Source organism: Hesperophylax consimilis, chromosome 14 (genome assembly GCF_061612785.1).
Source record: "Hesperophylax consimilis isolate HC1 chromosome 14, BYU_Hcon_1.0, whole genome shotgun sequence".
Taxonomy (NCBI): Eukaryota; Metazoa; Arthropoda; class Insecta; order Trichoptera; family Limnephilidae; genus Hesperophylax; species Hesperophylax consimilis.
In genome coordinates, this window is record NC_142849.1 from 22252640 (window position 1) to 22266113 (window position 13474).

The 13474-nt window shown below is 32.2% G+C and overlaps 1 protein-coding gene across 1 annotated transcript in view; it reads right to left on the reverse strand.

Annotated features, from left to right (window-relative positions):
- LOC149418059 (suppressor of lurcher protein 1-like) overlaps positions 1 to 13474 on the reverse strand; it is a 346086-nt gene that overhangs the window by 277881 nt on the left and 54731 nt on the right. The window contains exon 3 of the mRNA XM_089639636.1: positions 7894 to 7966. Coding sequence (XP_089495762.1) covers positions 7894 to 7966 — 73 coding nt within the window. The remainder of the gene's footprint in view (positions 1 to 7893; positions 7967 to 13474) is intronic.

Genomic DNA, 13474 nt, shown 5'->3' on the forward strand with positions numbered 1-13474 from the left:
AGAAGTTTTGAGTTACGATTTGGTACCCGGCATGTTATTGGCTTTTGTTAAGTCAGGTGCATCCATTGAACAATTACCTAATTTGTATAAAATAATAAAATTGCTCATGGTTCTGCTGCTAGATAAGTGGGTTCAATAAAGTAATTTCATTAAATTAGAATGGTAATTTGCTTAATGGGTGAGAAAAGTTATGAAGGTAATTATAACCTTATCTATGTATTTTCTTTTAGATCCAATGGACGTGAATAAATTATTTCTGTTCTTCATAAACATATAACAATCAATTGAAATACATTTAATAAACATTGCATCTCTTTTATTTCAACACTTAATTGATAATTAATTCGCATTATAGAGATGACGTGTTAAGTAAAAATAGTTGCATTTAAATTCTGACTAGAAAAACTGTGCAAGTTTCATTGTCGCCAGAGTTAACTATCCCCAAACGATAATTCGTGGTCGATTCTCAACTAGCTAGGTTCAAATCCCGACGTGCGCAATGCGCATGTCGATTTTATTTGATTAAATTGTGTTATTTCAAAAAAATTCATTTAGAATAAAATATAGTATATTTGCGGCAAGTTCCAGAGTGCAAGATGCTCTCAGTATCGCTCTGTTGTAAGACCACCATACAGAACTGAAAGGTTGCTTGAAATGACTTTAGTTTAGTACCGAATCTGAATTGCCAAGTACTTCTTCACCTTGATCTTCCCAATCTCCTTTCCCTCCCCACTAGCTTCAGCCTCACAACATACTCTAATTGAGGATGCCATAGTCTCATTGGCTCCAGACGGTTGGGCAGACATAGAAAAAATAATTTAAATAAATAGTGGGACAAACAAATATGTTTATTGTTTTATGATTACAACTGTTTATTTTATTATACTATAAATTACAAATTCAAATTTCCACTACAAATTACATTCAGATTCAATCGAAAAAATTCAACATAAATTCCTAAGACACATTTATTTTAAACTCGGTATTCCCATTGAAAATATAAACTATAATTACTTGATGAAAAATCTAAATTTATTAAAACTCTCAGATCGAAGATTTATATCCGACTTAATATGTATGTTCAAAATTGTAAATGATAGTATAGACAGTCCTGATTTAATTAACCTCATTGAATTTCATATACCCACGAGAGCTAGGTACTCGTTCTAAAATTTTGTTTAAATGCAACAATATCAGGACTGAGTATTCCAAACACTCGCTTGTACCTAGGTTGCATGAAGTTAGTAATAGATACGCAGATGTGGCAGATCTATTTAACTGCACGCAAGGTAGGTACAAGAGGGCTATGCTATCAAATCTTTTCAATCAATATTAATTTAATCTAATTCTACCTTATTTGCACTATAGAAACTTATGTACTTGTATCTCTTGTTTACTTACTTACTTACTCTCTAATGTCATTTCACAATCAAATGCCACATATATTTGTAATTCTTTTTTAAAAATATTTCTACGATTTTAACTGTGACATGTTATCATTGTTTATAGTATATTTATACCGTTGATTTTAAATAAATAAATAAATTATAATCAATAGTATGGTGATTTGGTTTGGGAGTATTATGCCGTGTTGCGCTACCCCCTTCTTTAAATTAAATTACACATCTGCCCTGATGATGAATACTGCAATGCTGTTCGAACCGTTCGTCCCAAAAACAAATCACCATAATACTTTTGGCCGTGAAAATCTCAAATCATACACAATCAATAGTGTTCAATATCCCTAACGAACTTAGCTTATGGTTAAACGCGACGTTCGTTATAATCTACATATTTGTAGATGGTGTTGATTTAATTATTATGTTGAAATACGCTTTTAGCAACTTATGCTTTACAATATTAAGACAAATTATTTGTTCGCGTTCGTAAACACTTATTTATTTGATTTAATTATTATGTTGAAATACGCTTTTAGCAACTTATGCTTTACAATATTAAGACAAATTATTTGTTCGCGTTCGTAAACACTTATTTATTTGATTTAATTATTATGTTGAAATACGCTTTTAGCAACTTATGCTTTACAATATTAAGACAAATTATTTGTTCGCGTTCGTAAACACTTATTATGAATGTGAATAAATAGTTTTGTCCACAAAAAAACTCATTTCTGTTAAGAACGGCATGCAAATACAATATTTTATCTATGATTCAATTCCCATGTTATATTTGTACGTCTCTCTGGAAAGAATTGAGTCTTTATACGGACAAAACTATTTATTCATATTCATAATGCATATGTACTAGCGCAAACAAAATAATCCTTTTACTATTGTAAAATATAACTTGTAAAAAGTGTTTTTTAATGTAAAAAAACACTAACGTCATCTATCAACGCGTAGATTATAACAAACTTTGCGTTTAACTAAAAGTAATCTATTTTTACCAATGCATTATTGGGTAATTTCTTGTAAATTCCTACCTTGGCTTTGTGCTTATGTGTGTATCTTTGTCTATATACTTTTTTGCTTCTTCTTGTTTGTTCTACTTAACATCCCCCTTTCTATTTTTGTACTGTTTTGTGTGTAAAACTTATAATTTAGATATACAAATACCAACGTAAAATTGTATCTATTGACTCCCGCCTAGTTACTCTCGTTCTTCAATGAGTTTTGTAACTCATCGGGATTGCTTTTAGCAAAAAATATTAACTGTCTAAAATAAATGTATTTTAAAGCATGTAATATTTCTAATACATAACTTTAAATGTATTTCACACAAAGCAGCCTGTGGATTTTTTATAAAACCATTAAAATTCTACCCACGAATGACCGATATTTTCAACTTATTGAAAACATTCCGGTAACAGAATGCGATAAAAATAATTATCACTTCCTCGCCAAAAATGCTTGCTATATAAATGTCCAAAATATTATTTGAAATGAAATAAAATACAAAATTTCGGTACTGAGTAACCATGTGTAGGACAGGAATGAATTTGGGAATATTTATCGGAAAAATGCCAAAGGGGACGTGAGCAACATACTCATTATGGCGGAAGCGTTGGGAATATGGGATGTAGTAGTGGAATATTATATAGTGAGTGACTACATTCGATTATGGCCATACGTAGTAGAAGATATACATTCAAGCAAAATAGTCAATGTAAACAGTGCCATTCTTAAATACGAATCAAGATTCAAGGACTTCATTTATACTAAAGTCAATTTATTGACAATTCTATGCCTCTCTGGTACCTGTATACATTTGAGCTGTTATCAGAACTTCATTGTGGACTGTTAACCTCACTTTTTTTCAATAAATTTTTGTGACGTGCATTATGATATTTATTCATGGAAAACAAAAACAAAATATAAAACAAATTTTCTCTTCAAGAGACAAGAGAAATGAAAACAAAACAAACATATAGAAAAAAAATTAACAAAATAAAAAATAAATATATTTATCAAATAAAAAAATAAAAGTTCATCAACAAAATCCCACTCTCATTCAAAACTCAACAATATTATAAAATTTAACTCTCAAATAGAAAGCAGGATCCAAAACACAGGGAGATCAGAAATAGACAATATACTAACACCAAATACAAATTGAAACCGAAACCATTATATATTTATAGCTATTTGAGAAAAACTTTACTTATACATTCATAATATTACTAAATTTTAATAATATGTATATAAAATCCTCAGCACGGGAGATCCAAATGAGGATAACATTATCTCTATTTGTTACATAAAATGGAAGACAATAAAACATTTATTATTATTACTGAATAAAGTCCAATGGAATACACACTAATTATACGAGAATTCGCCCTAATTATTCTCACACCACTTTAAATAGTATAATACTTGGGTCTTAGTCCTGATCTCGAAGGCTAACACCCGGACCTGAAATCCCCAAAGCCGAAATCCCGAATGACCAACTTTCCGAATGACCCACTTCCTGAAAACCCAACCCGATTGCAATAATGAAATAAGAACTGTATTTAAGCTTCTTAACTACTTGGCCATATTATGAAAAGTAAGAGATATTATTTAATTATTGGAGACAATATTAGAGATTCTTAAACGAAAATCTGAAACAAGAAAATCAGAAAAAAGATACGGTCACATCTAGGACTCGAACCTGAGACTCATGCCTTGCCGGGGCACCGCTCTACCACTGAGCTAAAATAACAGCTCCAATAATTAAATTGTGGCAGGGTGTGTATGTGTGTATGAGAGCTATACTTATTTGTAATTTACGGTGGCTGCACGAACCGTAAATTGTGTTAAGGAGATGGGAGATTGAAATGAGTGTCTGCACAATTAATTAAATTTATTCGTGAGGACGAATATTACAATTTTACAGAACGCGGAGACGGTGGCAGAAAGAGTAGAGAGAGTGGCGGTAGGATCGAAGGTTGAAACAGGAATGGAGATTTCTCTTCTCGTGCTCGCTTGCGTATAGCAGCGGATTAATTCGCGTTAGTGTTGCTACATGTGGGAGGAAATAAAGTAGTCCCACAAAATATTACAATTTAAGGTTTTAATCACTAAGTTATTCGAAGCCAATAATTAAATATTACAATTTGAGGTTTTAGATATTACTAATTTATTTATACATTTTACGGTTTACATTTTATTTTTAAAATCAATTATGGATTTTCACTTTCTGAATTTGCTTCTAAGAAGACATCATACGAAAATTAAATTCATCAAAAAATTATGCACGAAAAAACATTGCTCATGATAAGCAAGAAAAACATACAAAATCATAGCGTTCAAGGTCATCATTTGATTCACTACTACCCAATTTAACATTATGGTTCTACAAAAAACAAATATTTAAACTTCACGTACTTGTGGTAGCCGAACCATACACAAGTTCACTAATCTAAGGTTTATTTTTTTCCATTTTCATAATATAAGTAACGCTAGTAGTACATGTTGGTAACTATAACATAATATTTATGAAATCCTACACACCATTATATTGTAGACAAAGAATCAATTCAGTTGAGTTTGCCTGTTATTATTTGATGTTTCGTCTCTTTTGTAAATAAAAAAATTGTTTTACTCGTGACAGATTATTTCGCAAGACGGAATCTTTTTAAAACCCTCGACATGTTATGTATATTTACTATCCATTATTCGTAATTTTTTTAAGGCCTGTTTCAATCTTTGTTATATAAATGGCAACGGTCCTTAGAGGTATGTTTGCTAACCGTATAAAGTTATTTTCAAGCTCTTATATTTAAGATTTTGAGGTTTTATTTCGATTCTCTATTATTACCACAATAATAAAGAATCGTGATTTTTTTGAGTTGTTGTTACGGTTAACTCATCGAGCATGCCTACTTACGGAGGCAATTGAAATTAGCGAAAACCTAATGTGTTTTAATAGAGACCACTGGAGCTTGCTTGGTCTCTGGTACTTGGCGTCTACACAAAAACCAAACGCCGATAACCACATTTAACGAATTATTATACTGCAATCGGTGGCAAGAGGATTTAACCTACGCAACACGGTATCACATCTACATACCTAAACACACACTTAACAACAATCTACACATCATCTTCCCTGAAGATGTACATTGTAACATTGAGCAAAACGTTGGCTAAAGAATCGGTAAGCGATAAATGGGATAACTAAAAAAAAATCCAAATGCTTTTGAACGTGAAAATCTAAAATAATAAAAATGGTATAAGTATATTCCATTTGTGGAATGCTATGTGGTTGAAAAATGGTGGGGAGAGGACGGTTTACCTACCTGAGCCATTATTGACTGCAAATATACCTAAATCCACCTCAAAAAACTTTTAGTTTCTGAATGGTTATCTCTTACGAGGACGAAACCTTCTGAGAATATAATATTCAAATACATACAGTCATATTACACATTCATTTATTATTAATGAATTTTAAATTCATATTTGCGTACGTTGGGTTCCGTACCCTCAACCTCAGAATCCTACCGTACCTACGGAGGTCCTCAAAGATCGTTAGTTTTGTATTCACAGCGCACTAAAATACCTATCTGTATAATATTATTTGAAAGACAATTATGGCTATGAAGCCTTTCCCAAGATATTTGTTATTGCAGCGTCCGTCCTTCTTTTATCATTTGAATGAACTTTTCCTCAAAACGTTCTTAACATCTAGCGTTTTGTAGGGCGATAAATGAAATGGGGTCGTTTGGAAATGTCAGTGATGTAGTAGCCGTAAGGTTTGCTTTCCTTTGGCAAAACCTACATAACTCGAAACGGTATCGAAATCAATATTTGATACGTGATCGTAATGGAATATTAAAAATACTGGGTCGTTTTGTACCACCCGCGGGCCATGGGTTAACTGCTTTTACTATCTCTAGATTCTGGACACGAATAGTGTCTTTGGATCCATGTTATATTTCAGAGCAATTGGTAAAAAGCTGCAAATAAAATTATACACATTGAAGTGGTCGTTGGATGTGAAGTAAAAAGGCTGGTATGCAGTCCGATGGATTTCTGGATTCTAGACACGAATAGTGTATTTGGAATAATATTTCAGAGCAGTTAGTAGAACTGTAAGTTGAATTATTGGTTGAGGTGGTCAGACTATTAACCGGTAATGGCTGGCAAGATATTATTTAGTTTCAGGATTCAGGACATAAATAGTTTCGTTAAATTAATTTTAGTGTGATAATTTATTCAATGCAATAATTGACGTTGAAATATGGTAAAACGGATGGAATTCAATCATATGCACAATTAGTCTCTAGAAACGAATAAATTAAGTTTCCTTTAATTCCTATAATTATAGGAGCCATAATTGTTAGAAACTGTAAGCAAAATTAAAAGCACTAAAACGCTTATTGAACGGACAGCGAATTTGACTTTTGGGGGGCTGACTTAAAATTCCAGAGCGGACACTTGCAAAGCATTATAAAGCAATAAAAAGGGCAAAATAGAATATACGAAATCAATTATTTATATTTTTTTAAAGAAAGACAAACATTGTCGGTTTACGAATACCTGACAAGTATTTGAAAATCTCCTACTACCATCACAGTAAACGTAAAATGTTGCTTGTATCGTGAAGGAGAACTTGCCAGCCGAGGAATTGAACTCACTATGTCTGGGTGGCATTCTCAGAAACTGACATAACTCATCAACTGACTGGCTTTGTGGTCGATAAAAACGTGTTCGGGCCTTTCCATCAATGTTCACGTATTTATTAACTTACTTACTACTTTGGAAAGGCTCATACGGAGAAAAATAGTCCATTTAAAAAATTGACACCATGCCAACTTCCTGATAAAGTCATTCAGAAAATATCGAGAACACGTTTTCTTTTTCTATTTTACATCATGACGGAATGCGACAATATAAGTAGGTCAATATCAATATTGATAAATGTATGAACACGTGTTCCGCCGTCCTCATAAAGCATTCGCCTTTGACTGATATTTTGTTAAGAACTCCGTCAATTTATTCGTTATATGCCTGCAGTGTCATTTTAAACAGGAAAATGAATAATTTGACCAGATTTTTAATAAAAATTCATTTCATACCATTAAGTTTTTTCCGTGCTCGTACGTTGTGGAGAGTATCTGGACAAAGCTTTAAGGTTGTAACCTCGACTTGTTTAAGATACTTCACGGCAGATCAGATATTCTAGCACATCACAGCGTGACAAAGGAAATGGTTCTATTGAATAAACATTCTAAAATTTTAATCACTTATTAATAATTAATATTTTGTGTATCCTGTCTTTCCAAAATTAAGAATGTTCAAATATGAAATATTTTCCGTAAATTTATTTTGATGTTTATTTTTTTTTATTTTCATCGAAAGAATATGAGTAACATTATTACTATTAAATTGATGACTTATCTGTCGTGCAGTAATAAAATAAAGTATTAATTCAATAAAATCTTACCAGGGTTCACCGCTTGGCTTTCCTCTGGTCCGTTCAATGAGAGGTGGAGGAGAAGCAAGAAAACAACTGGCATCTGTAAAAAAATGTATTAATCAATAAACAAACAAAAAAAACATATGTTGGATCATTTAGTTTGAAGATATACTTATTTTGAAACATCTAAAACAATCTTTGCACAAAAAAACTGGCAATATAAAACTCCAAACATCCTTCCTTAAAGATGAAAACAATCATTCAAATCATATTATCATTATTCACTGGAAACCTCGCAGAAAAGCAGAAACTTATTCAAAATTTTCCTTTTCATTCATGCCACGGTCGAAAAGTTAACTTGGAGATAACCAAGACTTAAAGTTGACAAACTTTTCCTCAAAGGTCTCCAGATTTTGAACTAGGTTCAAAGATGCTTCATCCTTTCGACTGCTAGGAAGAAACTAGACACTTTTGTAATAATAACATTTTGGAATTATTCCCATACTAAAATTTAGAAAATGATACAATAAAAAACCCATTTTTGTTATTGATTCTACTTCACTTTTTTACTCAGCTTCATACGAGATTTATAAGATTTATTAGATAATATTAGATAACATATCAATTTAAAGCCATTGGGCATCTTGTTTTATTGCACCAATAGCTCTTTGATTCCGGACAGAAAATTATTTGCAAAATTCAAGACACCAGAGCTCACATTTCGAGAGATTTTACCACAAAGTATGCACGTTAAATAATTTATCTAATATATATCTTAAAAAAGTTTTTTAAAAATTAAAAAATAAATTAATTTTAGTTCGACTCAGGATTTATTGTTCTTAACCAGGAACTGGAGTGGACAACACTACCAAACGAGCCAAATGCCAATCGGGTTGGACCGACATTGATTTCGTATATTAACTTACGTAATGTCAACTGATTTCAGAAAAAATCGTATTATCCCAAATATTGAATTTGGGAGCCACCTTTGGGCTGGTGCCCCAAAATACTTAATAAACCTTCTTGAGTCTCTGCAAAGGAGAGCGATCCGTCTGATTGACAATTCGTTGTTAACAGACCGATTGCCTTCTCTAATGCATAGACGCAATGTAGGCATGCTGTGTCTGTTCTATAGGTATTTCAATGGAGCCTGCTCCAAGGAGCTAGCAACATTGATTCCTGATGCACCGGTGCACGTGCGCGAAACTCGACGGACATGAACTGAACACCCGTGCACGGTTGACGTTGGCTTCATGAGAACGGGCCGTTTTTACGACTCGTTTTTGTGTAAGTCAGCTCGTATGTGGAACGAGCTACCAGCATCTGTTTTTCCTCCCTCCTATAATCCGAGTCTCTTCAAGGCCCACATTAACATATCCCTGTACACTGCACAGGCAGGGCACAGTGAGGTGTCACATAAAAATAAAAATAAAATATACATATTTTGTAGTCCGCGTGTGAACGTGATTGCCACCAAAAGGAGATAAAATACATTGTCATCGACCACGAGTTTATCTGCCAAGTTTCAACTAAATAAAATTTTGGGAACTGGGTTTATTTTTGCTTCCAAGATTTGCATTCATTCGTTCAGGGATACAAAAATGAAATTGAGATAAATATATTTAAAAAATTCTTCATAATATATGGAAAATCAATTTTATTTTAATTAACGTAAGAGATATTATTGTATGAAAGGGATAGCATGATTATGCCGAAGATGTATGGGTATGTCGGCTATCTTATTGTATCTTTTTGCGAAAATAAACAGTGTAAAAAGTTTACCTACTCTCTAATATCCTAATTCTACCCATCATGAATAGTAATCAAAGATAATCCACTAATGTTTCACAGAATTTGAACAATTGATTCAATTTCAAAGTCAATCTTCAAGTTCTGTTTTGTTTCAGTTTTGAGAAACAACTGGCCCATAATTGAATAATAACAGAAGTTAAATAGAACTTTCACAAAACTCGAATGTGCATTAAAAATAAGATGAATTTTTTAAAAATCCGTGAAAAAATCTGTTTTTAGTCTTTAAATATGAAGTACCAGGAGTAAACGTTAAGGTACTACAAATTAGAACCAGTCAATCGCATAAATAAAAATGAAGTAAAATTTCTTACATGTGCTGAAACTGATTTTGAAGTCGCGATCAACTGTCATGAAGTTTTCTCAATATAGTTGTCCACACTGTCACGATATTCTCTGATAGTGGCTTTCCTTACTGTCCCGATGTTTTCTGACAGTAGCTTTTCAAATTGCCACGATATTTTCTGACAGTAGCTTTCCCGACTGTAACGATATTTTCTGAAATTAGCTTTCCACACTGTCACGATATTTTCTGACAGTAGCTTTCTACACTGTCCCGATGTTTACTGACAGTTGCTTTCCACTGTCACTATGTTCTCCGATAGAAACTGATATTTATGCAAATACTTTCAGTATCTCCTTGTCGAAAAACCACCATTCAGAATTGAAAGGAAACTTGAAACGGCTTTAACCGTGTTTGGTAACCACATCTAAATAGCTAGTCAACCTTCCTCTACTCTATCTTCTGCCCTTCCTCTCTCCCTTCAGCCTCACTGGCCCTGTTGGATAGTTGAGAGCAGTAGAGAACTCTTATGTGGTAGATAAAAAAAAATATATTCGTATCACTTTTACCAAGTATTTCGAAACGCAGATCCTCCAACATCTCGATTATGCGCATCACTAAAGTAAGTAGGTACCTACGCGAATTAATCCAAGATTTAACGGATCGAACCCTTTTTAAAAAGGCACGGGAGTTTTGGAACTCGGGTCAAAAAGTCCATTAAAATCTGATAAAGGGACCGTAATTCGGGATGTTTCAGTCGAAAAATCTGTTAAATATACGATGTCCAATGTCATATTTCAACGATTTTAACTGTAATAAAATTTGAGAAGGGCATTATGGAAAACGATAGATGGACCGAAATCGAAACATAATGTAGTCAGCCTCTGTTACCTATCTAGTGGGATATGCATTTATCTACTAGTTGTAAGAAAAATATGCATACGTAATTTGAAGAAATTTCAAACATTTATTACGAACCTGCTAGTATTTTTTCTTCTATTATTTTTTAATCATAATACCGTACAACGGTCACAACAGTTCTCAAACTTCTGGAGCCAGTGAGGAGACTATAGCATTTCCAATTGGGTGTTTAACATTTCAAGCAACGTTTCAATTCCGATGGGTTGTATTACACCAGTGCGATATTGAGAGTATTTTCCACTCTGAAACGTGCCCCAAAGAAACTATGATTTTATAATTTCATAAATAAATAATGTGAAAAAACAAAAATTAATTAAATAAAATTTACTAGAGCACGCCAGAATTTGAACCAGTTTGATTGTTAATCAAAAATCTTAGTCCTCGACCACAAAAGCCATGATAACATCATAATAAGAACCCTTTTGTCTACAAAACAACTGGAACCTTACGTATTATTATTGATTTTATAATTACCTATTATTGAATGACGTGATTTTATAAAAGCCGATTATTGGGATAACGTGATTTTATAACTGCCGATTATTGGGATAGTGTTATTTTCGTGGAATACCGCGTATGCTACAATTTTTCCAGGAGCGATATTTTAATTCCATTAGATTGTAATCTTTTTCTTGGATTATTTTTGTCACACAGAATGATGAATTTGTGTTCAAATATTCATTTCCATAGAAAACGCGGGCTTGGCAATGTTCGCTATTGCTAATGTCTTCCTCGGGCGTCTCCAGTATCCCCTTAAACCACGCTCTTATCACTCCTGAAATGAGTTAGAACAAACTCTGAAAAAAATCTGCGAAATCGGTTAAGTAGTTTTTCAGTCTGTAGCGCTATCACGAAAAAAAATTGCCTTGTATTTATATAGAGAGAAGATGGGCATATACACTGCATGCCGAACGACGATAATATTTATTATACAGCTTAAAATATATTATTATAACGACTTAAAAAGAAAATTAGGTGTAAATCACACTAATAATTAACCTACATTTTTTTATTGTCGACAAAATAATTGGTATAATTTTGAATGTATTTTAAACTTAATTTTTTTAATAATTTGATATTAATTTCTATTTTATTTAAAATTAATTTTTTTTCATTCAGATAATTATTTTGTGTGTTTTTTTAAAAATTTATAGTGCTGTTTGTATATTGATATGTATTTTATTCCAAAGTACATAATTTTCCTTAAGTTTTATCATTTGTTTCCACAAAATATTATTTTCCCACATTTATTATGTCTTACATTCATTTCATTTCTTACTTTCATCATTTACTACTATCATTATCCGGTCATGAGTAAATATTTATGGTAGTTGAGAAAATCACAAAAATTTTTAATTTTTATAAATTTATAAATATATATGTATGTAGGTGTCACTCTACACTGAAGAAGGAACGGCTTTATTAATGTTTAAAGAAAATATTTCTTCAAGTAAAACAACAACAAATCTGTTAGATAATTTTGCAGACAATAAGATAGAGCAAAAATACTTTCATTATCTTTGAAATAGTAGTGGATTGTTCATTGAAAATGTATTTTATGTGGAGAAGGATAAAACGTAGAGGTCTTAAAGCCAATTATACCAACGTTGTCATACTGCGTAATTAGACCCACAATGATGTTTAATCTAGTTCTAGGTAAATGTTATTCGGTGTATATGTTAAAACGACTTCAATATGCAATTGGTGTTCTCAGAAAACCAGTCCGTAAAAGAAATGTATAGATATATGTATATTTTTCACGTTATTAGGTAGGTAATATTAACATTTTATAGTTCATACGTGAAGGCTTCAAATATGGTTTGAACTTGTCAAAAATACATTAGAAAATGATATATATGTTGCAGGCATATGTGTATATTGAAAACAAGCTGGACTCCAGTAGGGTGATGATGAACATAAAGGAAGTCGAGCGTTTAAGATCGTACGCTCAGAATTTATAGGTCGCGCGTTCAAAATCAGGCGTAGATACCCAAATAAATCTTCACGTTTGCAGCACGTTTTAGAGCAATAGCTGCACCACAGCGCTTTGCGGTGATTTAAAAAAAACAGCTCTATACAGTTCGTCTATAGGAAATGATAACTATTATTACTTAACGCTCGAGTGAAAGGCCATCATTCAGAATCGAAAGGTTGCGTTGCTTAAAATAACTATAGAATAGTTTGGTGCTGATCTGAACAGCATGGTAGAAACTTCTCAATCACATAACCCATCTCCTTCTCACTCCCTTTATCCTCCGAACACACCCATCGGGGATTTTATCATTTTTACTGATTAAAAGCACTGGGACTTTTGTAGTTTATTAATTAAAATACGTTTAAATAATTGTTGTGTTGTTATGTAAATTAGTTATTTGTATCTTTTGGAATGAGTCACTTTATTATCATATTTCTAGGATTATAAAAATTACGTAACTAAACCAAACCAAAAGAAAAAATACATTTTTTGCGTTTATCACGATGAAATTAATATCATAATACATTTAAGGAAATATATTACAGAAAAAATGTTATGAAATAAATACCAGAACTTATGTAACGTATTCACGATTTTCCATGATAGTAAGAGTATTATTG